This window comes from Argiope bruennichi, chromosome 8 (genome assembly GCF_947563725.1).
Source record: "Argiope bruennichi chromosome 8, qqArgBrue1.1, whole genome shotgun sequence".
Lineage (NCBI taxonomy): Eukaryota > Metazoa > Arthropoda > Arachnida > Araneae > Araneidae > Argiope > Argiope bruennichi.
In genome coordinates, this window is record NC_079158.1 from 128,058,033 (window position 1) to 128,082,714 (window position 24,682).

At 32.3% G+C, this 24,682-nt stretch overlaps 1 protein-coding gene and 1 pseudogene across 1 annotated transcript; one reads left to right on the forward strand and one right to left on the reverse strand.

Moving 5' to 3' along the window:
* The first annotated feature begins 2,365 nt into the window (after positions 1-2,365).
* LOC129980773 (uncharacterized) lies at positions 2,366-3,265 on the forward strand. Its single transcript, XM_056091158.1, has one exon. The coding sequence runs from the start codon at positions 2,366-2,368 to the stop codon at positions 3,263-3,265; it is 900 nt and encodes a 299-aa protein (XP_055947133.1).
* Positions 3,266-10,247: 6,982 nt separating this feature from the next.
* LOC129980774 (cytochrome P450 4V2-like) overlaps positions 10,248-24,682 on the reverse strand; it is a 29,969-nt pseudogene continuing 15,534 nt past the window's right edge.

Consider the following 24,682-nt stretch of genomic DNA (forward strand, 5'->3'; position numbering starts at 1 on the left):
TTAGAAACGCATCAAAATTAATTATAAGTTAGAATTCACTTAAAAAATGCATCATCGTAAGAAGAATTAAATCAATTAAATTGAATTTGAATTAAATTAATTGCATTGAATTTTAATTAAATTATACAACATATTCGGTTACGGGATTCAAAACAATTACAGAAAAATCCAAATTATTAGAACGCATTTTTAATAATTTTACATATTCTCTTACATAAAATCCACTAAATGAAATTTTATTCAGCGGTTTATTATAAAAATTTTGATGACTATGAATTGAAAGCTTAGTTGAGTATTTCTTGAAAATGAATAGACAAGGGAATTAAAATTGAATGAAATAAAATTCGCCACAGTGACTGTTTACAGAGGAAAGACTAGCAATTTCACCTTCAAAATTTATTTCTATTGGTAAAATAAGAATAATCTTGGGAGCCAGGATAGTCCGGCTGGTAGGATGTTGGGCTCGCATCCGCTGGGCTACGAGCTCGAACCCCAGTGTCAGAAAATCTTCCTCGCACATGGCGGCTAGTGTGTGCATAAATCTGTCGTAGCTCTCCAAGCGAGACAATACAATGCACTGGATCAGAGATGATCGCTCTCTGATTCAGGTCTTAATAATGCTCTGTGGATGAGTAAATGAAATGTGTGAATGAAGTCCACCTCGTAAAAAGGGCTGTGATGCAAGATAGCTAAGTAGCTCCTGGCCCTAGATGGCGACCTGAAACAAGAGTCGCTAAAACTCGGCTCAAAATCGCTGGCCTTGTCGTCGGCCTGGTTTATGACAGGTGCCTTAGGCTACATCGAAAGTGTGCGTTGTTTTCCTAGAAAATATTTACTTTGAAGCAAACATCGTCCTAAATTGCTCCTGTCTTGGACCTATATTCCCAGAGTACCTAACAAAATTCCATATGTCAATAGCGCAGTAAAGCTTAAGATTATAAATGATCTGTTTAAAGGATAGATTTTCCATAAACTAAGACTACTTTCCTGTTGATGAAAATAATCGAAACTAGAAATCTTCATATGATTCTATTATAAGTTATTTTTTCACTCCGAAGAATTATTACTCGGATTTTCTTTGCCCTCTCTTTGGTAAAAGAGCCTGATATCAAGAATTACAAATGAAGAATGACTGAGAAAAGTAAGAATACGTCAGTTTCGAAAGATTTCTGTGTGTTAAGGACCAACTTGTATCCTGCAAGAAATATTATTAACATTGTCATCACATGTAGCATTTTTTGACGCTTTTTGTATATTGACAAATACAAAGTCATATTTAATACAATGACAGAAAACTCAACAAATACAATTCTTCAGTCTCTTATAATCATTATGGGAAAAATTTCCATTAATATTTTAAAAATAAAAACTAAAAATATGATAAAATCTGGAAATATAGAAAAAAACATTTCATATAGTAACTTTTAAGGAATCTTTCACTTTTATTGGGCATAGTCACTTTTTGGATATTGGGAAAACATTTTAACTTTATTCCAATTATATAAAAGCAAACGGCTATGGATTTAAATTCCCTCGTGAGAGAAATACCTGGAAGTATTTTAATGCTCAGCATCTTCATAGGGATAATCTGTATATTCGTTTCCATTGTCATAATTAAAAAGTGAAGGTTATTCGAGTCTGCTGCAGAAGATTATATTTAGAACATTTGTAATTTTTTTTAAATATCCTGTATAAAAAGAGTGAATTCCAAATATACTGTACCTCACGGGCCCACTTTCTTTAGGTGAGTACGGGTGTCCCAATCTCGAGGTACCCAGGGATCTTTACTCCCTTTCAATTCATTCTCCCCTACGCCTTCTGCTGTCTGCTTGGTCCTTCTATCCCTCGACGGCAAGCGAGGGAGCTCTTCATGAGAAGCTGTCGTTACTCTGTTTGCTTCTTGCTTCTCATGGACAGCCAAAAACCCCACGTGTTGACCGTGCGTGGCAACCCATTAGACGGGTGGTGCACTGTAGGTCCCCAGTGTATCAGTTCTGTCGGTAGCTAGCCATCAGAGTGGTTAGTCTGCTAGGGATCAAGCGAAGGGGTCACCTTCTGGGGCTCTGCCTTAAAGGTGGTAGACTCCTTAGCGTATAGGCTCCGGCTAACGCCAGGGCGGATACTGAGGCTGGGAATTCCCAGAGCCAGCAATTGCCTTCCCTTGTTGGGTTCCGTGGTGGGCGGTGCCATCGGTTCCCGAATTTGAATTCCTCCTTGTATAGACTTTTTCTCAAACGTCACTGAAGCAACATCAAAATCTCGTTATTTTATTATGCATGCAGATGAAACTTTTCATGCGCTTTCTCCATTCCGTGTACATAAATTGATTCTATCTACCTTTGGTGAAGTATCAGATATTAAGAAAATGCTTTCTGGCGATCTACTTATTGAAACGAAATCCAAAAAGCAGGCAGATACTTTGAGTAAACTAATTACCTTAGGTTCATGGCCAATAAAAGTATATCTTCACAAGACATTGAATTTCTCATGGGAGGTTGTCTCGGAACAATCTCTTGTACAGCACTCTGACACAAAATTAATGGAAGAATTACGATCCCAGGGAGTCTGCGCCGCTCGTCGCATTCATGTTCGACGTGATGGACGATTAATTCCCACAACGCATGCTGTTCTTACATTTGAAACACCTGTTCTACCAAAATTCATACGTCCTGGATATTTTCGGTGTAACATTCGTCCATACATACCTAATCCTCTGAGAGGTTACCAGTGTCAGAGGTATGGTCACTCCCGGCAATCATGTCGTGGTAAAATGGTATGTGGTAAATGTTCTTCATCGGATCATGAAACTAACACATGCGATTCAGAAATATTGAAATGCCCTAAATGCGCATGCGCTCATGCAGTATCTTCTAAATTTTGCCCTAAATGGCAAATGGAGAAAGAAATCCTAGCCATTAAAATTAAAAACAACATATCCTTTAAAGAAGCCCGCCAAATAGTCAATGATAAAATGCCTAAGTCCGGTGTATCGTATTCCTCTCTTTTGAAATCAAAACCAGAAAACACTAATGTCGGTTCAACTCAAACCGAAGAATTATTGACGAAAATTGTTTGCCCTCCCTTCAAAAAATTACAACCTTTTAAAGCCAATATAACACAAACGAAAAAACTTCCAATTAGAGCTGACTATTATGCATCTAAACTTGCAACGCCTGAAGATACTAGTTCCAGTTGTAATTCACCTGTTGCAGCTGTTGCTGTACATACAGACCCTGAAGCATGCATTAATAACAAACCGACGTAAGAACTTCGGAAAAAATTAAAATCTTTTGGTGTCAGCAATCTGCTTCTGTCTGAAGAACTTTTATCTATTAACCCATCCTATTCAGACCTATCTGAAATGGATATGGAACCTTCTACGCAGCTCGATGATGTTACTGCAGGCAAAGTTAAGAAAAATCTCAACGTAAACGCTGATTTTATGGCCACACTTATTTCATGGAACTGTCTTGGCTTTCGCAATAAATTGCACCAAATCAAGAACTTCATTAATAATTTTCACCCTCTTTTCATGGCATTTCAAGAAACATACTTAAAACCAAGCGACCCATCGAAAATAAAACGTTATAATTTGATCCGAAGAGATGGTAACTCTGATAGAGTATCGGGAGGTGTTGCTCTCCTCGTCTCTCATGACCACCCCACATCTGTAATCCCACTTCACACACAACTGCGCTTAATTACAGTTTGTTCTCTTTACTTGCCTCCTAATTCCGCCATTGATAAACATGAACTTGATAGATTTGTTTCTGAATTGCCAGCACCGTTCATAATAATAGGGGATTTTAACGCTCATAGTTCTTTTTGGGGTAGTAACAGCACGAATCATCGAGGGAGACAAATTGAGGAATTTATTTTTGATCACTCTCTTTGTCTTTTGAATAATGGTGACCATACCCACTTTCATTTGGGTAGTAAAACTTTCCATTGTTTAGATCTTGCTCTCTGTTCAGCCCCTATTTCACTTTTCGAGTGGGGAACGACTTACGTGAAAGTGATCATTTCCCAATTTTCCTCACTCAAATTAATATACCTGTCATAGTACCGCAACGTCCTAAACGTTATATTTTTGATAAAGCTGATTGGACGAGTTTCACTAGCAGAGCCAAAATATCAAAGGATATGGTGGAACATCCAGACCTTGATGTTGTTGTCGATAATGTGACTTCTTCAATATCCAGAGCAGCAGATGAAACAGTTAACAGGTGGAATAAACAATGCACAGAATCAACAAATTGCATGGAATAAGTTCCGAAGACGGCCATCTATGAAAAAGTTTATTTTATTTCAAAAAGCTAAAGCTATAGCTAAACGTACTCGGTGCCAAGCCCAACGGAACTCTTGGATTAAACTTACAACCAATATTAATCCTTCTTTATCAGTGACAAAAATGTGGAATCTAGTAAAAAGATGTATGGAATTTATTTGAAATATCCTGTATCATACTTAAAAGTGAATGATCAGGAAATTTGTGACTTACAGGAAATGACTAATATTTTAGCAGAAACATTTGCATCTGTATGCGCAGCACAAAACTATACAGAACCATTTCTGTCATATAAAAACAAAACAGAACAAAAATTCCCCTTCGATTTCGCACAAAAAAGATTCTCACATATAACATCGATCTAACCATAGAAGAATTACCTGAATCATTGTCCACAACTAAGCAAACTTCACCAGGTCCTGATGGCATCACATATTCTATGATCTCGCATCTGTCAGATGACTCTCTTGGTAATATTCTATACATGTTTATATGGAATAAGCATTATTTTCGATCAAAATGGAAATATGCCACCGTCATTCCCATATTGAAGCCTAATAAAGATCCTTTAGATCCTCTCAATTACCGTCCAATTGCATTGACCAGATGCATGTGCAAACTCCTTGAAAAGATTGTAAATGCGCGTTTAACCTATATCTTGGGGAAAAAACGGATGTATTTCACCATTTCAGAGTGGTTTCTGTAAAGGCCGATGTACAACAGATACCCTGATTTTATTAGAAAGTGCCATCCGTACAGCCTTTCTCAGACGCCACCTTCTGGTCTCAATTTTTCTCGACATCGAGAAGGCTTATGATAGAGCATGGCGATATGGGATTTTGAAAGACCTTTTTGAACTAGATTTTTGTGAACATTTGCCTATGTTTATACAAAAGTTTTTAGAACATCGTTATTTTAGAGTAAGACTGGGAAATACTTATTCTGAGTTTACTGCCAAGAAGAGGGCGTTCCTCAGGGCTCAGTTTTAAGTGAAACCCTATTTATTTTAAAAATTAACAATATTTTATCAGTTTTACATTTTTGCATACAAAGATCACTTCATGTGGACGATCTTCAGATCTCTTGTTCTGGTAGAGATATGAGATTTATTGAAAGACAGCTGCAAACAGTAATCAATAATATGATAGCTTGGACAAATAAAAATGGTTTTACATTTTCAGCTCAAAAAACTCTTGGTGCATTTCTGTAGAAGATTGTTACACCCAGATCCGGAATTATTTATTCAAGACACACCTTTAATCATACAGAATGAATGCAAATTCCTTGGTGTAATTTTTGACAAAAAATTGACTTTCCTTCCCCATATCACATATTTGAGGAAGACTTGTCTCAAGTCTTTAAATATTTTACAAGTTCTCTCAAACACTGCTTGGGGTGCTGATAGCACTTGCGTACTACGCGTATATGGAAGCGTCATACGTTCAAAACTGGATTATGGGTGCAATTTTTATGGATCCACGCGACTTTCATATCTTTCACGACTTAATTATATCCGCCATCAGGCTTTAAGGCTATGCTCAGGCTCTTTCCGCACCTCTCCAGTTATGAGTTTGTATGTGGAAAATTTTGAGCCATCTTTGACTCGTATATTACATATACTATCCTTTTGTTTTTTCTTTCTAGTTTTATCATCCGAAAATAACCCTTTGAGGAAACTATTTTTGGATCACAGCACGTACAGGCTATTCAATAACCGGTCTTCGCGTATTCTTCCTTTGGGACTACGAATTCGCCAATTACTTCCAGATGAATTTGAGACTCTCGATGTCAGCAATAGTAATTCACTTGTAAACCCCCCTTGGATCTGCAATAACATTACCTACTTGAATCCTTTTAAGAATATACACAAAGCACAGATTTGTAGCTCTATTTTCAAATCTATTTTCGTTTCCCACAGACAAATATTTCATGATTATCTACCCATTTATACAGATGGTTCTAAATCTGATAACGAATATTTGGTTGCGCCACTGTTTGTGAGAACGACATTATAAGTTATCGACTTCATGATTTTACCACTGTTTTTACCTCTGAATTGACAGCATTGTATATAGCACTAAAATATCTTTCAGAAAAACATCCAGTAAAAGCTATTATTTACTCTGATTCTTTAAGTGCTTTGGAATCCTTGAATGGTGGTAAGGATTCCCATGATCTTACACGAGAAATCAAGCGTTTGCAATCGTACCTGCATAAGAGGAACTTTAGAATTTTGTTTTAATGGATACCAGCGCATGTCGGCATAACTGGTAGTGAACAGGCAGACACTGCAGCTAAATGTGCTACTACGTATCGTTCTCATCCTCTTCATTATACAGATATCAAGAGCGCACTACGTAAATGGATGCTGAAAACTTGGCAAAATGACTGAAATCAAAAAGTGAATAATAAACTCAAACGGAGTAAAACCCTATATTACTACATGGACTTCATCTTTCAACAGGAAATTTGATGTTATTTTACCTCGACTGCGTATCGGCCATTCACGTATCACACACAGACACTTACTATTCGGTGAATCTCTACCTGTGTGCGGTTCATGCAATGTTCCACTGACTATACGTCATATTTTAATTGAGTGCTCTGATTTTTACAGAGACCGTATCAACTTTTTTAGCTCCTCTCATTTTAACTTGTCTTTCCTTATAGGAGAAAGACCCCATAAAATTTATTCCCGTTCTTGAAGAAAATCGGAATTTTTAGTGAAATTTAAATTTACTATTATAGTACTTTTACCTACTGTTTTACCAGTTTTTTTACGATGGATCTTATGTAATTAAATGGAAACTCGATAAGTGAACTCTGTTTTCAGTGCAGAATATCCTAGAAAAGGATCTTTCGCCAGAGAATTATCACATCCAATCCAATCCAAACATACCGATTCGTTATGATCACAGTAACCCAACAACGAGCCGCCTTATAATCTAACATAACAAACGTATTGCCATGGAAACAATGAAGCAACTTTAGTTTTGGTGCGATCACAAAAATCAAAATTTTCTTCATTTTCTATGCAAACAATAAAATCAATACGTCAATATTTAATGAAAGCATCCACCTATGATCTTTATCTTTGATGACTTTATCTTGAAAATTTCGATTTCTTAAGTATTCTTAGCTCACTTCTAAATTGCAAATAAATTTTAAAAGAGAAAATCGATACACGTTAACTTCTGAATTTAGTACTTCAACATCCAATAGCAATCATAATGATATTTTTTTTAGATTCACAAGAGGAATGCCCTGATTGTCTTTTGAAGAGGTTTATTATCTTGTATTAATTATATGAAATGCATTTATATCTTATAAATATAAATGTATTCATTTAAATGAATCTCACATTTTAAATGAAACTCATTATTCATCTTTCACTGTTCATAGAGATCCAGAGATTTTGATCTTTTATTATTGTAGTTTTCCTATTAAATTCGAAGAAAGCCACGTCCCCTCCAAAAGTGGTATTTTCGCCTCCACCCAAAGGTGCTTTTTGACATAGGGGAAATTACAATGACAGAAATCTTTCTAAACCCACTCTGAATAAGCTAATACTGTTTCCTGCATGTTGTATCTAATGATGAGACATTGCGGTGCTTATTACATATCTTGAATGCATCAGTTTTATAGAAACTTATTTTCATACATTTTTCAAAACTGTAGTTCCTTTAATTAAAAGGATTATTTTAAGTGTTCCTCTGAATTTTTGAAAAAATAAAGGCAAAAGTTACATGAAAATGAATTCCAACGTGTAAAATCATTTCTCTCTAGCGTGAATTCCGTTGACTTTTTATTCTCTTCTTCTGTTCAGTTATTTATGTGTGTGTGGATAAGTTCATTGCTGCCATGACAAGAATAATAACTCGACCATAAAAAGAAGAGCGATAAAGTATCTGATTATTTCCTGGCCAACATAATTGTGTCTGGATTTGAGAAAGATCACTGTATGAGAAATCAAGTTACATGACAAAAGAACAAAAACGCAAATAAACTTTATTGCACAAAACATACATAGAAAAAAATACATACAAATAGCATATATGTATACTAAAAATATTTGTGTTTTAACTCTTTACAGAAAAATATAAGCAATGAATAAAAGAATACATATTAATCAACTCTTTGTAAAACAAATGAATGCATTTATCTTAGAACATTATAAGATACATAGAAAACATTACGATCATCTGAATAAGTCTTGTAATGTTTAAAAAATTTGTATAATAAGAACTGTTAATGTAATTAAATTTTATAAAGACGTTTTGATATAATCTACCCTCTTTCAAATATTTGACCCTCATGAGACGTTGTATAAAGTTGAGTATTTCAGAGCAATTAATCACACAATTATACAGCAAATATCTCTATGGGACTTCAAACTACGAGTATTGCAGCTTTTTAGTGAGCAATATATATATATATATATGATTATTCAAAGGTGAAAAAAAAAATAAAGTATTAATTTATTTTGAACATGTTCAAGATTTTTACAACTATTTTCATTTCATGGATCCTAAACAAGGTTACAATAATCTAGATTTGAACGAACAAATTTTCGAAATAATTCCAATGTACGAAACCATTGTAATTTATTAAATGGACAAACCCTTTGTTTCAAGCATAAGAAACAATTTTTATACCGATTTGACATTGTAGTATAGTTTGAAAAAGGAAGTTTTGAAAATAATACGTTGGTCAGTATGTATGTCATTAAAAACTAAATAAAAACCGATAATATGGAGGGAGAAAATAAAAGGTTGGAATTTAAAAGAATAACTGAGAATACTGCCATTCTGATTGTATTTTGGAGTAATGAATTTCCACTACACCAATGTCTAGTTCCTACATTGAAAAAAGTACCTGAATCCTTTTGTAAGAGAACATTGTTGATATAGAATGCTAAGCCTAAACAATTTTAAAATATCAATAAATAAGATATTCTAAAAATTTTAATATATGGCATAAAGTATTGATAAATAAAATAAAGAAAAGAGGTTTTGGTTTAGTAGAGAGGGGTCTTTCTTGATTTATTATGATTCAAGACTACACGGTGTCCACATTAGTCACAATATTTTTAAGCAAACATTTGGTGTTCTTAAAGGCTGACATTATTCTATGAACGTAATAAAACAAATAGGAATCTAATCAGTTATATTTGACAATATTACTAGTAAGTCTTAAAATTCATAAGATTTCTATTTTTATAAATTAACTTATTGGGTAGATAGTTTGCTTGCGGCTTTCTTCGGCCCAACGTCCTTGTCTATCTAAAAGGAAATCGGACATGCTATTTCTATCTAAAAGAAAATCGGACAGTCTGATCTCTTTACTGGCAATAAGCTAAACGCTGTGCTATATGCTAGCAAAGCGTAATCTAACATTATAGTATAATCCGTAATCAAATAATAGTGGAATGCCCCAAATTTTTCTTTATATGTTGAAATACAGAAAAAGCCGACAATTGAAAAGTAAATACAAAAATGAAAGTAAATTTTATTACTTAGAAATAAAATTGATATATGCTTAAGGAAATGTTTAAAATCGCATTCATGCATTTTGCCATTTGCTAAAAGATATGTCTGCACATGAAGTTACATATTACATGAGTTACTTAGTGTATATTTCTTAATAATAATCGTAATGGTAAAAAACAAAAACAGCGCGATAATGAGTACACTGAAAGTCGTCTTTAGCAATTTATGAGTTTACTAAAAAGAAAAAGAACTCCCTTATAAAAAAGGATAACTTTTTTATATTCCAGCATTTTATCATAAATACAATAATCCGGCATGTTATGTATGAGAGAACTAGTAGCATGCATTGCAATTTTTTACCGATTACAATTTGTAATTAGTATAATCAACAATTTGTAATTAATATGAACCGAAGAATTAATAATTAACATGATAAAAATTAAATCAGAATATAACGATAATGGGCTTTATATTACGTAATGTTTCTCTGTTCTGGCTATTAGGCTGTGATCGCTTTTAACAATGAATCGTGTTAGTTCTCCTCTGTATTTAGAGGAAATGTGTTGAAGTTTTCTATAGAAGTTGCAAAAACGCGCTCAGATTTCCTTTGTGCTGCCACTGCCTCTAGGTCTGAATCGAATACGAACAGGAATCGAATTATTCAGAGTGACGTGCATTACTGGCAGAACCTTGTCCTTTCCATCCAGGGAGGTTACAGTGAATCTTCTGAAGATATGACAGAGGATCGTTTTCATTTCCATCATAGCATACACTTTACCTGAAGCATAGCAAACAATAATAAAAAGCTTTTATAAAATAACTATGTGCAATATTTGTTTTACACCAGTTGTTGATTCGAAGTGAGCAGTGGTCTATACTTGATCTTAACTTCTTTGTTTACAATCTTTTTGTGACGAACAGTTCATATATAAGTGAAGTAATTAATACATGGCAGGTGCGGTATAACATTGTGGTGGCTTTGTTAAGTCTAACAAATTGAAGCCTTTTACAGCTTCTGTGGTGGCTGTTAAGCCGATGTGGTTAACGTTCTAATGAATCTCTGACAGACACGATGCGGTAATACGCTTAAAAGCGTTGCTGTAATTTTAAGCTCGCCAAGTTTGGCGTTGTGCAATGTCGCGTGGACATCACTCATTTAGTAATTGTTGCTAGTTAAATTACAAAAAAAAAAAAAAAAAAAATCACGTAATAGCAAAAATGAGATGCATATGAAAATAACTCTCGTAATATTATCAGTTTGATAAAATGATGAAATGTAAATTTCCCTATGTTTTCCTTAATATTGAATTGGTGATAGAGAGAGTTTGGCGTACAGAAATCGAAAGATGACCGAGGTTTGAGACTTGATTACACAAACTATTTGCAGTCTGCAAGGATCGGATGCGTGCGTTTTTCAGTGGTGTGAAGCGTTTTCTTCACTGACGTAGGAGGAAAATTTTATAAGTGGGAAACCAGCTCACTGCAGCTCAACATGATAAGATTCGTCATAGATTAATCATCGTGTGCTTCAAAATGGAACCATAATATAACTATACTTTATTGCGAGTCATTACGTTTTCAAAAATAAAATTTAAGAAAAATCAGATTCACACAATCGTTCTTTTTGAATTATTTAAGAGGAAAATTTAATTAGAGGAGCAAACATTTCTCTGCTTTAGTGTATTTATTTTTATCCCTCAGAAGAAGCAATGTATTGCTCATTTATTGCACCAATGAATGCTAAGGAAAGTTGACGCTTGTGTAGCTGGCGTTAAAAAATCAAACCACATATGAACGAGAGCAATATACATGGTGCGTTCTTTTAAGCCCTTTTAATTCAAAACAGTGTTTCTTTTTCCTGGATAGTAACGTGTACCAATAGTAAAGCGATTATGCTGAATTCGAGAATGATTACAACTCCTCTAGTGGGGAAATAAAGAAGTTACAAAAAGGAAAAAAAGTGAAGTATATACACCAGAACGTGGAATTAGAAAAATGTACAAAGAACCATAAAGGGCTGCATACAGCCATAACAAAAACGTACACAGCCATAATGTACACAGTAAATGTACACAGCCATATTAAAAACACAAACAAAAAATTTAATGGAATGATCTGTAAAACTGATGTCGATACTTGTGATTAAAATTATGAACTCTCATTGATTTGAAAAAAGGTTCGTCTAAATTTGAAAAATGTATTCTCTGGTATCATCATAGAGTCTTTCCAAGTTAGGCAAAGACGAAGAGAAATGTAAGCATCGAAATATGTAAACAAAAATAATAATTAAGAAATTTGAAAAACGCACTCGGTGTATGTGAATGTGAGGTGAAATAATACATTTATTAAATTTTATTACTTAATTTTTTCATTTTGCCATTGGGGTGCTGTGATCTGTCTCAATTCATTAAGCATATTCAGTTTACTTCCCTCGCTATATTAGAAGACTTTTTGAATTTTTTAAATGGCTTAAATGGATTTTGTCGATCAACCTGTATTTTTACTCTAAACAATCACATGCTCATAAACTCCATATTACTTTTGGGTGGTATATTTGTCCATATTTTGCATAGTTTTAAACAATAATTGATAGCTCTGAGACTAAATGGCTCCAAAATTATCTTCATCCAATATCTCTTTGCTTTTCTGTTTTCTCTAAATTTTGTTTTTCTGTTTATAGTGCATGTATTAAATGGATGATAAATGATTTTACTGTACACTGTCCTTGTTGTTTTATTGCCACTATGTTTATAAAATTCCGATTTTGTAGCAAATGCATTACTCTATCTTCTTTTTTGGATAATAGATATTTAGGCACTCATCCCATAGTGCACTACGATTGTAATTATAATGAGATGAGATGCTGTTCTGTTAGTTGTGCGTATGTTAATGTGTTGTCTTTTTGTTTTGTGTGAAATGTACCCGAAAACATACAGACTCTTGCTTCCCTTGCACGGATCATTCCGAATTTAAATTAATGAACGTGTACTTCTGACTTGTAACAAATTGTTTAATTTAAAATTGTTGATTTGTTTTAATTTTTACGTTTGATTACTTTGAAGGTAGTTAAGAAAAGTTTGCAAATAATTAATTTCTCTTACCTATGCAATTTCTCAGCCCAGCAGAAAAAGGGATGAAACCATACTCGGGAATATTGGCCGCATTCTCCGGTAAAAATCGATCTGGGTCGAATCTTTCTGGATCAGGAAATACGGATTCGTCTCTGTGCAGATAGTATGATAATGCCAAACATGAAGACCCTTTTGGAATAGTGTATCCACCTAAAATATTCTCTGTATTTAGGAAGAAAGCAACATGATTCGCATAATGATTATTAGTTGAACATATGCTCAGTAGAAATGACAATGTCATTTTTTTCAAGTTTAGTTCAGTCATATTAACGTTTATATTAAAGCAGAGCTAAGGCTATTTTGGGACGGACCTCGTAATTTTGAACCTCCATCAGATGACGAGAGCGACACCTGAGCTGACACTCCCCTATCCAAACTTCCATACCACACCAGCGGGAGCATGTTTGGCCCCTTAAGAGTTTATACAGCACCAGGCCCGCTTACAAGACGGTTCTTCGGTGGGATCGGATCTCGAGCTTGAAATCCCCCGAAGCTGACTCCTTTCCACCAGGCCACTGCAACCCCAAACTTTTTTCAAAGTCAAAGCACAAGGATTTGATATTCTTTGACATAGGAATGATTTTAGATATAACTTCGTATGATTTGATAAATCTGAACAAATCAAGGCTCGTGCTTTACATTTATTATATGGAGATTCTAACCGGTATTCATTGGTCCACGTAAATTTTATTCTTTTCTGTTTAATAGAATCTTTTTCTTTTCTTCATTCAATAGATGATATTTATTGTGCGAAAATGCTGTTAATAAAATATAAAGTGATTAAATAAAATAATTAATATATTTTTCGGTGAATTTGTTAAAAGGGAAAGGAGTGACGGACGAGCACTTTTCTCTCTAATTGTGAATTGAGCATCTTTTTGCTATTCAAATTTGTCTGCAGTCGACTGAATATAAATGTTGCTTAAATAACTGATATTTCCAGTTTATCGATAAGCAATTTCAAAAAACTTTAAGGCCACAATTCGAGTTTAGCTTTTTCTGAATTGTGAACATGTGTTGTCATATTTTACCTTGGTTCTTTTATATATATAAAAGTTTTTAATTTTTTTTCTTTATCATAATTTTCATATTTATATGAAAATATGAGTTGAATTTTGCATTTAAATCAATTTCCATCCTTTGAATACTTTACACTACCTATTTATATTCTTAAAAGCACTTTCAAATTTATGAAGTACTCGCTTTGCTGTGCCACTTCTTTTCAACAATAGCAATATCCAGAGTTTATAATATTCGAGTTGAGGCACTCCATGAATCTCTTGCACACTGATAATTGTTTGAGTCTAATTCCGCATTTGGTTAATGAAGAGAAATTAGAGATTCTCTAATTTTTTCCCCGACTAATTATTTGCCAATAACTTCTTTATCTTCTTTTTTTAATCCATTCGTTGTCAGTTTATTTTTCTATCAATAATTTTCACAATCTTGTCATTTTTCTTTTAAAACAGAAATAATTATAAATGTTACAGATTCGGCTGCATTTCTCTTCAGTCCTTCCAACTAGAAATGAAATCGCGTGTCCTGAGCTCAGATCCCCAAACTCACATTTTAAAAGAAAAAAAAAAATTAAAATGCCTATGGTCAGTGAATAAGTAATCTAGGGTACAACTAATGTAAAGGTGTAAGTTTTCATTCAGAGGCTACTTACACACATATATATGGTATTTTTGTATCCTTAGGACTACAAGAGTCTAATGGAGGTCCTCCATGTTCAAACTATATAACATACACAAAGTGTTGATATTCATCTTATTAAGACGTTTAATAAGGATTTAATATTTTTTTAATAGTTTTGTAATTGTTTTTAACCAGCAATTTAATGATTTTATTTTTAAAATGCTCATTGAAATTTCATATATTCATCAACAAACTAAAATTATATTCCGATACATGTGTATTTGATTATACGTATGAGTAGAAATAAAACAGGGAATAACTTACATATATCAATGTCTTCATTGACCTGCCTTCCGAAGATCGGGACAACGGTATAAATCCTGTTTGATTCCTGGGATATCAGAATTAAGAAAGCTTAGATACAATCAGACATATAATACGGGCTGTTCTGAAAGTAGTTGATAAATTTAAAGAATGAATGATGTATAAATATTGGTCATTTTTTAATGGTACAACAGGAGTGGGGCTAAAATGATCTCAGTCAGTGAATCAACTAAAAGAAAAGGATACACTAATTAAAATGTATTGCACAAATTCAGTAGAACACATTTGTTTCACACACAACAATCCAGTGGCATAAATACCAGCATTGCATGTTGGCATGACCGGCCTCTGGTGTTGAGGGATCCATTTGGCAACGATCTTAAATAACTGCCAGTTTTCCAATAAAATTACAAAGAAGCGTTCCCTCTTTTTTCCTATATCATTTTTGAATTTGGAGCGAACTAAAAAAATCCAGCGCTTGTCGGCTTCCTAACGAAGTCTTGAAATTTTCTTGTATACTCAGTAAAAAATGTACTTATTAACCGTATACCAAGAGCGAACAATAATTACGAATTAGCCTATTAACATGAGACCTTTAAGGATTATTTTAGCGAGTAATCGCTGAGATGTGGTTAACCGAATGTATATTTTAGATACCTTTTTTAGATTAAACCAAAAATTGCTACAGAACTACAATTGCAGTTACAAAGTCATATTTCAAATTTCATATATTTAAATCACTTTTAGAATCCTCGACAGATTTTGTTTACAATTTGATGGAAGTTTGATATTAAATATGTGTAGCAAATTTTCTAGGTGCCTTCTTTATAGTTGTCTTGCTAATATATAATATAAAGTAATAGTATGTAATATAAAGTCTGTATATCCTATTGTTTATAGCCCCCAATGTTTCAGAGTTATATTCGAAAAATGTGTCTTTCAGACTCATGAATATCTCAAGCCAGAAGATTCGTGAAAGATTTGATTTCTTTCCTCTCTATAGACTTCGTATACAATAAAGTGAAAAAAAATGTGGATTAAAAAAAATAACGTGGATAAAAGCATTTCTTTTTATTTGATTTTTATAAACTTAAAAAAAATGACACATAATTTTTAATATAATTTGCCTTTACGGAATTTTGATTTTTTACACTAATACTCCAAAAATAAAGTTTAATAGTGAAAAAGTCCTGAAAAGATGACCTAACCAATATTCAAACTCAGATAATAGTTAAAGACTACATGTATTAATTTTTCTCAGATATGGTTGGATTTTGACTATTTTTTTAAGGATGCTAAGTACTTTGAGCAAGAAAAAAAAATAATAAAATGAAAAATGGTGAATAAATCCTTTGTTTTGTTCATAATAAGCAAAAGTTTTGAGCTCTTCTTAAACGTGCCCAAGGTATGTAACGGCGAATCAATACGAGATATGCTGCTTTCACACAAGTTGGATAGCTATTTTTTTTTTTTTTTTTTTTTTTGTATTTGCAGCAGATATAAAGAACAAAAACGTTCCATATTCCAAAGCACTTGAATAATTTTCTTCAAGTTTAACTTAAAGCGAAAAAAATTCATTGTGTTTCTGTTGAAAAGGAAAAAGAGGTATTGCCAAATATGCAGGGCAAAGCTATCCATTCATTTAAAAAAAATAGTATATGTTTCTACTTAAAATACATGTAAAAAATAAAATAACAAAAAAAAAAACGTTTATCCGTTTTCTACTAAAAATAAGAAAAACGTTTGTATACGTGTATCTACTTAAAAGGAATAAGAGGCGTTGCAATGTATGCCGGGAACAATTATTCATTAATAATAATAATAAAAATGTTTGGTAAAAATTCGAAATGTTGTATAGAATCATGCTTTACTCTTTGTTTCTCAAGTAATTATTATCATGAGCATAATAACATGTTAAGGTAATTATTATCTCTGAGATCTTCAACCTAAAGCTTTAAGAACAAAATTATTTTCTCGTTAAAATATGTATTATCATTGCAAAACGATAAACATATCCCGATAATGCTAATAAGCGATAATATTCTGATATAACTGTGCAGCAAAATATTATAAAAAAATCAATATTTAGAAAAATGGACGATTTTTAATACAATATTAAATAGTTATTTTCACATTTTAATTTATTTTAATATACATATATATTGCCATCATTAGCGATATAAAAATGTAAGGAAAGTGAAGAAAAATCTGGAGTGATCTCACCTACACTTTCACGGCTACCCTCTAATGAAGGTATTATTCCTTTCCTCTGACATAAATCGAAAAGGGAGAATAAGTAAATAAAGACTTCTGTGCTGAACAATTTTAATTTCTACGCTCATATTTATAGAAAACATATTTTGTCTCAGCGAAAGATTTTGTATTAGTTGAAATTCAATTAATTCCGATTAAAAATAAAATCAAGATTTTAGGGAAATTTGGGAATGTATTACTATGAACAGGATAATGTAAAGCTTCTACAATTGCACGAGTTAAATGATTATGAAAATTTGAAGCTTAAAATTATTTAGCTGTGGAAGCCATTAAGACCAAGTTTCATATTTACATTGCATTTAGTTAATTACAAACTACCTTACATTTACATTTTTACATATTACAATAAATATTTAATTAAAACATATTTGAGACCATTATTCTTGGTGAACCAACTGGTCACGAAAGTCAGGAAGAGTGAAATAAAAATACATAAAATGTATAAAGTTTTCTTGCTATTTTTGTTTATATCAACCAGTACGGATGTGCCATGGTACACACACACACGCGCACGCACGCATGTATTCAAGTGTTTCGAATGCTTCTGTTAGTGTTTTATTCAGTTTCCATCTTTCTGTTAAAAGTTTAAATAAAATCAATAAGCTCTTGTTTACTGTAATAAGTTTCTTAATTTCAATAATCATTTGAATGTTTTTTGGTAAGATAAAATTACTTTAATCTTTTCAATGAAAACATTAAAAACATTTAATTTTTAAATGGCAAATTTAAACATTTAATTCCTTTTTCATTATTATTTTAATATCTAAATCTAATTCTTAACTTATGATATTTTTGTAGACTAATAAGATATAATTTGTTATTTATTATCGCGTCCTGGTTCGATATTATCATTTTCAAAAGAAAATTTCTATCATATGATAAATATAGAATAATATTAAGTTGGAAAATGTGTTATAGTATATCATATTTTTCAACCTGAAACAAATATCTGAACCAATAATCAAAGAGAACAAGAGGAAAAAATACTTCAAGAAAAATCAGATGAGGATTCCCATGCTCATTTAGTATTTTATTCTTACATACTAGACATTTCTGAAACAAATATCTCAGGCTCTGACGAAATGGAAAATTTCTTGAGAGCATTTTAGAAGATGCTTTGTTTGGAATTTATAAACGCAAAAGTAGTCCAGTGTAGAATGCGATATTTATTCTTGTGATAGTTAAGACCTCGTTTGGAAAATTTGTCAGCAATAGATTAGGATTATCGATATTCTATAAATTAATTATTAGATCTGATGTTTTTTACTTTTTAAAAGTTTTTTCACTACAGCGGATTAAATATTTGAATGCTATTTTCTATTAATAAAACACATTACAATTTTTATTTCTGCTTTTCTCTATTAGTATTAATAGTAAATTTAGTGATATTTAATAATTTTATATTAAAAGAAGGCATTTTCAAATACGATTAAAATTTCCCTAGTTTTTAAGGAAATTTTTGTGCACCGTTCGAAAAAAGCTCATTAAAAAAATATTTAGCTGTGAAATTGTCAAAATTCAAGTGTTTTTCAAAATCGACTTTTTATTTTTGTTGAAAGTAAATGTTTCCAAACCTTCCTCTAATGATTATTTCCGATCAATGTTATTTCCATTTCTTTATCTATAATTCTGTAAACTACATGTCATGTCGTGTCCGCGTTACCACATAAAGGGGCGCAGTAGCGTCTGAAGGTAAAGACCCCTGAGCACCCGAAGACAGAAGTCTGACTTCTAGCTTATATAAAGATAGCTCTCATACATTCGTTTGCAGAACCCCTTTTTACTGAGGGCTCTTCCCCACACCGCCTAGATAGAACAGAGGGTGAAGAGCAACCACGCTCGAACTAGGACTAGAACCCGAGACGTCCAGATCACGGGGAAGAAGCGCTACCCCCAGGCCAGGACGCCGTCTGTAAATTACATTGTAAACAATTTGTGATCAAAATTTTGGTATAATTCCAAAAACGCTCCAACGGAGTATTGCGAGCCTGTTTGGAAGACATCTATTTACCAAACAATTCAATCTAAAAAAAAAAAAAAAAAAAAAGGTAAGAAATTTAAGATTTTCTCTTTATTTTCTTAAGATATCCTATAGTTACATATAAACTTTAAAAGAAAACCTTTTAGGTTCTGACCATATGCAGAGGCTATCGTCGCGTAGCTAACAGTATTGACATCAGTACTGATTTGATTGAAATGTCGATTATAAACAGCTGTAATTTAAATGTATATGTTGTACAATGTAGCAAAGAAAAGCATTACTTTTATAATACATTCCAAGTAAGTGAGGTTATTAAGGTCGTCTACTGAAACAGGCATCCCCACGTCTTTTCCTAATGTCCTGTCTAATTCTTCATGAAGCTTTGTTTGAACTTCTGGATGATGCTCGAGGAGGAACAAGGTCCAGATGATGGAAATAGCAATAGTGTCGTGCCCCTGATAAGAAAATGCAGTTAGCATACGTAATAAATCACAAATTTTGAGTTGTGTAATTCCTGACGCAGAAAAAAATAATATTGAATAATTGGTAATAATATTTTATATGTTTCTAAGTAAATCAGCGGTTGTGGGATCTCAGTTCTTGACGTCTTTCTAGAGGATCAAATAAAATTATCTGCTTTATTTTAAAGATTTTGAATGACAAATTGAAATTTCTTTCTTTCTGATTGTTGAAACGTTGACAGATATGGCTTCATTAGGCTTGAAATTCTAGCTAGCTAACAAATCAGTCACCCGTTGCTGATGAATTGTACCTGAGATCGACAGATTGTTCCATCCAACCGATTTATAGAACAGGTACTGATTCAAACATTCTAAAATTTACATGTCACTGAAAAGGAAATATAGACCTAGTTGATGACTGCACATAGGGACTAGAAACATTTCAAGCTGTATGATTGCCACTAATACATTAGCAATACCGGCATATGCACGTAAGTTTGTTCCCTTACAGGAAGAATTTTCTAAATAATCCGATATTATTTATTTGATGAATTATTTTAACCTAGAATATTCAATAAGTATGTAATTTTTGTTTTCGTAACGATATTTCTACCATCACACTACCAGTAATATTAATTATATTGCTATATACTGGGTTGCAATCAAAGAAGGAATATTCAGCAATTTTATCAACTCATAATGAAATAAGAAGAGAAACTTTTTTTTTTATTGCTCTTCAATCGTAAATAAAACTTTTGTTATGCGCCCCAAAATATGAGAAAATCTGTTCGAAATAAAAGACTGTTATTGATAGAAAATTAGGAATTCTTATTTCAGGTGGATAATGTATTATTTCTAAGAATCAAATGGTATTTTACTAGATACTCAAAACTTTTTATGTTTAAAGTCCAAGAAGTTGATTGTATTCTCATAGATTTTAGCTAGCAGTATGACGGGAATGAGAAAGCAATTGAATATAGATATGGCTTCCAAACTATGTTTATTTGGCAATACGTAATAATGTTGCCGAAGCACAAATCGGAGCTTTAAAAGTTCAGTATAGAGAAGCAAGCCTTTCACGGTTTGACAAGCATTTTAAATTTAACTTCTTCTATGCAACCGAATCTTCGCCAAAGTATTTATTAAAGTCGTCATATCTATATCAAACGTTCACCATCCTACATTTTTGATCAAAATAATGATAAATTATATTAATTTAGACCAGCTAACACCTTCTAATATGCACGAAGGGATTGCTTTATTGGAAAACCGATTCATTTTGGAGCATTTGGACGATCAAATCAGTCTGTCTTTAATTACTTAATATTACCTCCATGATGAAGGTATCGACTTCTTCTCTGATGTCTTCTTCGGTCATGTCTTGAAATTGCATGTGTCTCTCCAGAAGCATGTCCATCAGTCCTTTGCGCTTTCTTTTGTCACCCTCTTCTCCATTTTTTAAATAACGAGATTTTTTCTCTCGGATCACCTAACAATTCAAAATAAATATTTTTATTGGATATCAGTTGAATATTTCGTAATTACCTATTATCGGTATAGTTTTACTGAACGACCTTGGTAAATTAAAATAAAAACGCAAATTATTAATTAGTACGACTTTTAAGTTTGTATAAAAAAATGTTAGTCGAAGCTTTCCGCGTGATGAAATCAGTACTGCATTTTTGGATTTCGTACTACCATCATGTGCAAGAAAATCAAATAGCAGTTAATAATCTAATATTTTTCTGAAAAAAATTACTATTGATGAAATGAATAAATAATAGGCCAAATTATCAAATATAAAGACGTAAAAATTGCCAATTGCTTTGAGCAAATACCCATTGTATTTAACATTCCTGATGTCTAAGTTACTCAGTTAATAATTTTTAAAACGATTGCTAGAATAAAAATGTTTTGAAAAATTGACGCAATTTTAAAATGAGATTAAATATTTGTACGAATCCTAATAAAATGAAATAAAATAACAAATATGTCTTTGAACTAGCATGAACAATGAATCTAATAGTTAATGAATACCTAATGAAAAAAATATGCTGCAAAAATGAATGTAATGCTCTTGGATTAAGAGAAAAAAATGAATTTGATGAAAATTAAAAATTACTTACTGATCTTGTGAAGTCTTGTATTACTTTTAGATGATAAAAAAAAATCTTTCCCAGTTTTTGTGCGTTTGAAAATGAAGTCTGGCCACAAAAAGAAGTTATATACTCGAGTCATAAATATTTCTCCAATCCTGCGAATAAGGACAAAAATTGAATAATATGCTAGAAATTTTAAATGAACTATTTCACTTGACAGACATTTAACTGGGTGATTCAAATTGTAAGAAGATTAATATAAAGTACAATTGAACGAAAATTGTTTAATTTTTAATTAACTATATGAATAAACTACAATCATTGTATCTTCTGATTAAAGTTGTATTTAATAATATGAAATTGAAAAAAAAAAAACTCCGAATTTATGATTCTTAATTTACAAATTAAAAAGTGTCCACATCATTATAAATTAATTATAGTAAAATAATTAGGATACGTAGTAAATTATCGTTGCAAATTATAAGAATTAAATATATAATATTTCAACTCATTTGAGAATTTTCCTAGGAAGATTAACATGAAATTTATTACACGCCCAGTCTTTCACTTTATTACCATAAATTAATGTCTATAAAATGTGAGATATAAAAATGTGTAAGCAATGTATATTTTCGTAATAACAACATGCATAAAAAATACAAGAATTGTTCCAAGCTACATTCATGAATTGTAACATAAAGCTAACATTAGACGGTTGTGCGGAGTAGATGAACATGACCAATCATTTTTGAAAAATGCTAACAATATCTTGAAGATACCTTTGAAGGTATGAAGTTTATGTAGAAATTTTCAGTATATATTTAAAAAAGCAGTCACGATTGGATGGAATTTCATATCGAGAAGGAGAGATTAAATATTCATACTACTTCACAGATTTGTGTTGTCGGGATTAGTTCCCTTCCTAACCCCAGATGACAGCACATTTCCTTTGTCTTGAAAGCTATATAAAAAAGATTTCTTGTTTACTTGGCAGTCAAGAAAAGTAGACGTTCACATGGAGTGTGAAAGATCAGTAGCTCGACAAGAAAAGTAGAACAAATTTATTTTAATGATTTCGAGGAAACTCAGTAAGTTTCTCATGAAATTAGTAGTTTATTAAGAAAATAATTTTTATTGTCTTTAAGAAATATTCGTAACTGTGATATGGAATTGTTTATCAAAAATTGTAGAAAAATAAAATGTGTCTCGGTGTGAATAAATAGATGACGAACCAAAAAAACAACAACTTTTTTCTGATTTCTCTTGAGTAGAATCTTCTATATTTTGCAAACAGGAGCACAGGGTATGTGCTCACGGAGGATTCGGATCCGCAGTGATCGGCGTGGTTGATAATTTCTTTTGCTCTTCAAAATATGGCTTTAAAATGAAAAATGATGGATAATTTCTGTTGAATGTGATGATCAAGTGTAGCTGAAACCCTGGAGTAACAGGTTTTTTGAATTTTATTTCAAAATTCTTTAGCATCTTAAAAGTGTTTGAATTTCTGAAGTGTAGTTGCGGCAGAAACGTCCACTTGTTTGGGAGCCATTTTGTTGTTTGTTTACCATTTTAGAAACTGCTATCGATATCTGCGTTCAGTGCATGAACTATTTGCAGGACTCGGATATTGTCCTACTGTATCCAGAGATTTCTTTATTGTGCAGACTCTTATTTTGTGATTTTTTACCAATTTTAAATTCTAATTTATGGAAAGTGTCCATAAATGAGATGACAACAAAATTGTTTGGAAAATATCAGTTCTCTTTAGTGCATCTAATTAGAAGAAATTCTTGTTACACATTTGATAGTTTTTTAGTGCTAAAAAAATAGAGATTTTATTTGGACAGTTTTTTACATGCGTTTCTAATAATTCAAATTTAAAATTGGGAAAGCTTTACAAACATTTCGTTAAAAGCTTGCTTAAGCTTTACTCTCTGTTGCACTAGAAATTTAGACTTTGTGGGGAAAAAAATATGGAATCAGAAATAAACAAGACAGATAGAGAACACTTTGCTGATGATAGCGATATTCTAACTGATGATTAGAATTTATTTTACTCACCAAAAGGAGCGGGAATGATAATCCCCGCTACACCAACTCCAATTAAAGGATTTAAAGGATAGACATATAAAGACTTTAAGAAATCATCGGATTCTGATTCAAATGAGATAATTGAACCGTCAATGCAGGCGGACAGCAAAATACAAATGGCCAAAAAACGGAAAAAGAAAAATGTAAAAATGAAAACAGGGGAAAATCTTCCTAAAGATAAAAAACCGTGCATTCCTCGTAAAGGCAAAGAGAAAGAAAGAAATGATGGTATTGCAAATGCTAAAAAGGCAAAGAATGTAGATGCAAGTGAAAACGAAATACCAGAAGAAAATAAGCAACCCTTTGGACCATTGGGAATATTGGAAACATTTGAAAATATTATCAATAAATATAGGATTGAAGGTAACGCGGCTGAAGAATTGAGAGACTTATTTTTGAATGTTTTGTCAAATTCTACAGCAACAAAAATGAATTCAACAGATGATAATCATGAACCAACATACGCAAATGTGGTGAAAAATCTTAACAGTGATGGTATAGTGGAAAAGAAAATTCCATTGAAACCAGATTTAACGTTTATTAGAAGGACCCAAGCCTCTAAAAAGCTGTTGGGAGAAGAAAGGAATCAAATTCAACAAAAAATAATTAACGCGAATGAAAACGATAATAAAACAATACCATTGCTAAGACCTAAAGCAAACCTGCCTACACTGGTGGTTAGACCAATTACAGAGACAATAGACTCATCTATTAAAATGAGAAAGACATTATAAGCGAATATCAGCCCAAAGGGAATGGAAATTAAAATTATGGGAAATGGTGTTCTGGTTCAAGTTGAAACACCGAAAATGGTAACAAAGTTAAAAGATGCTATTAATAGTCATACAAATTTGCAAAATGTATGCAAGGCTACTACTCCACAGATAAGAATGCCTCAAATCATTA

What these genes read in the sequence shown, in the direction of transcription:
- LOC129980773 (XM_056091158.1), top strand. Translation starts at nt 2,366, where the DNA reads ATGCTTTCTGGCGATCTACTTATTGAAACGAAATCCAAAAAGCAGGCA.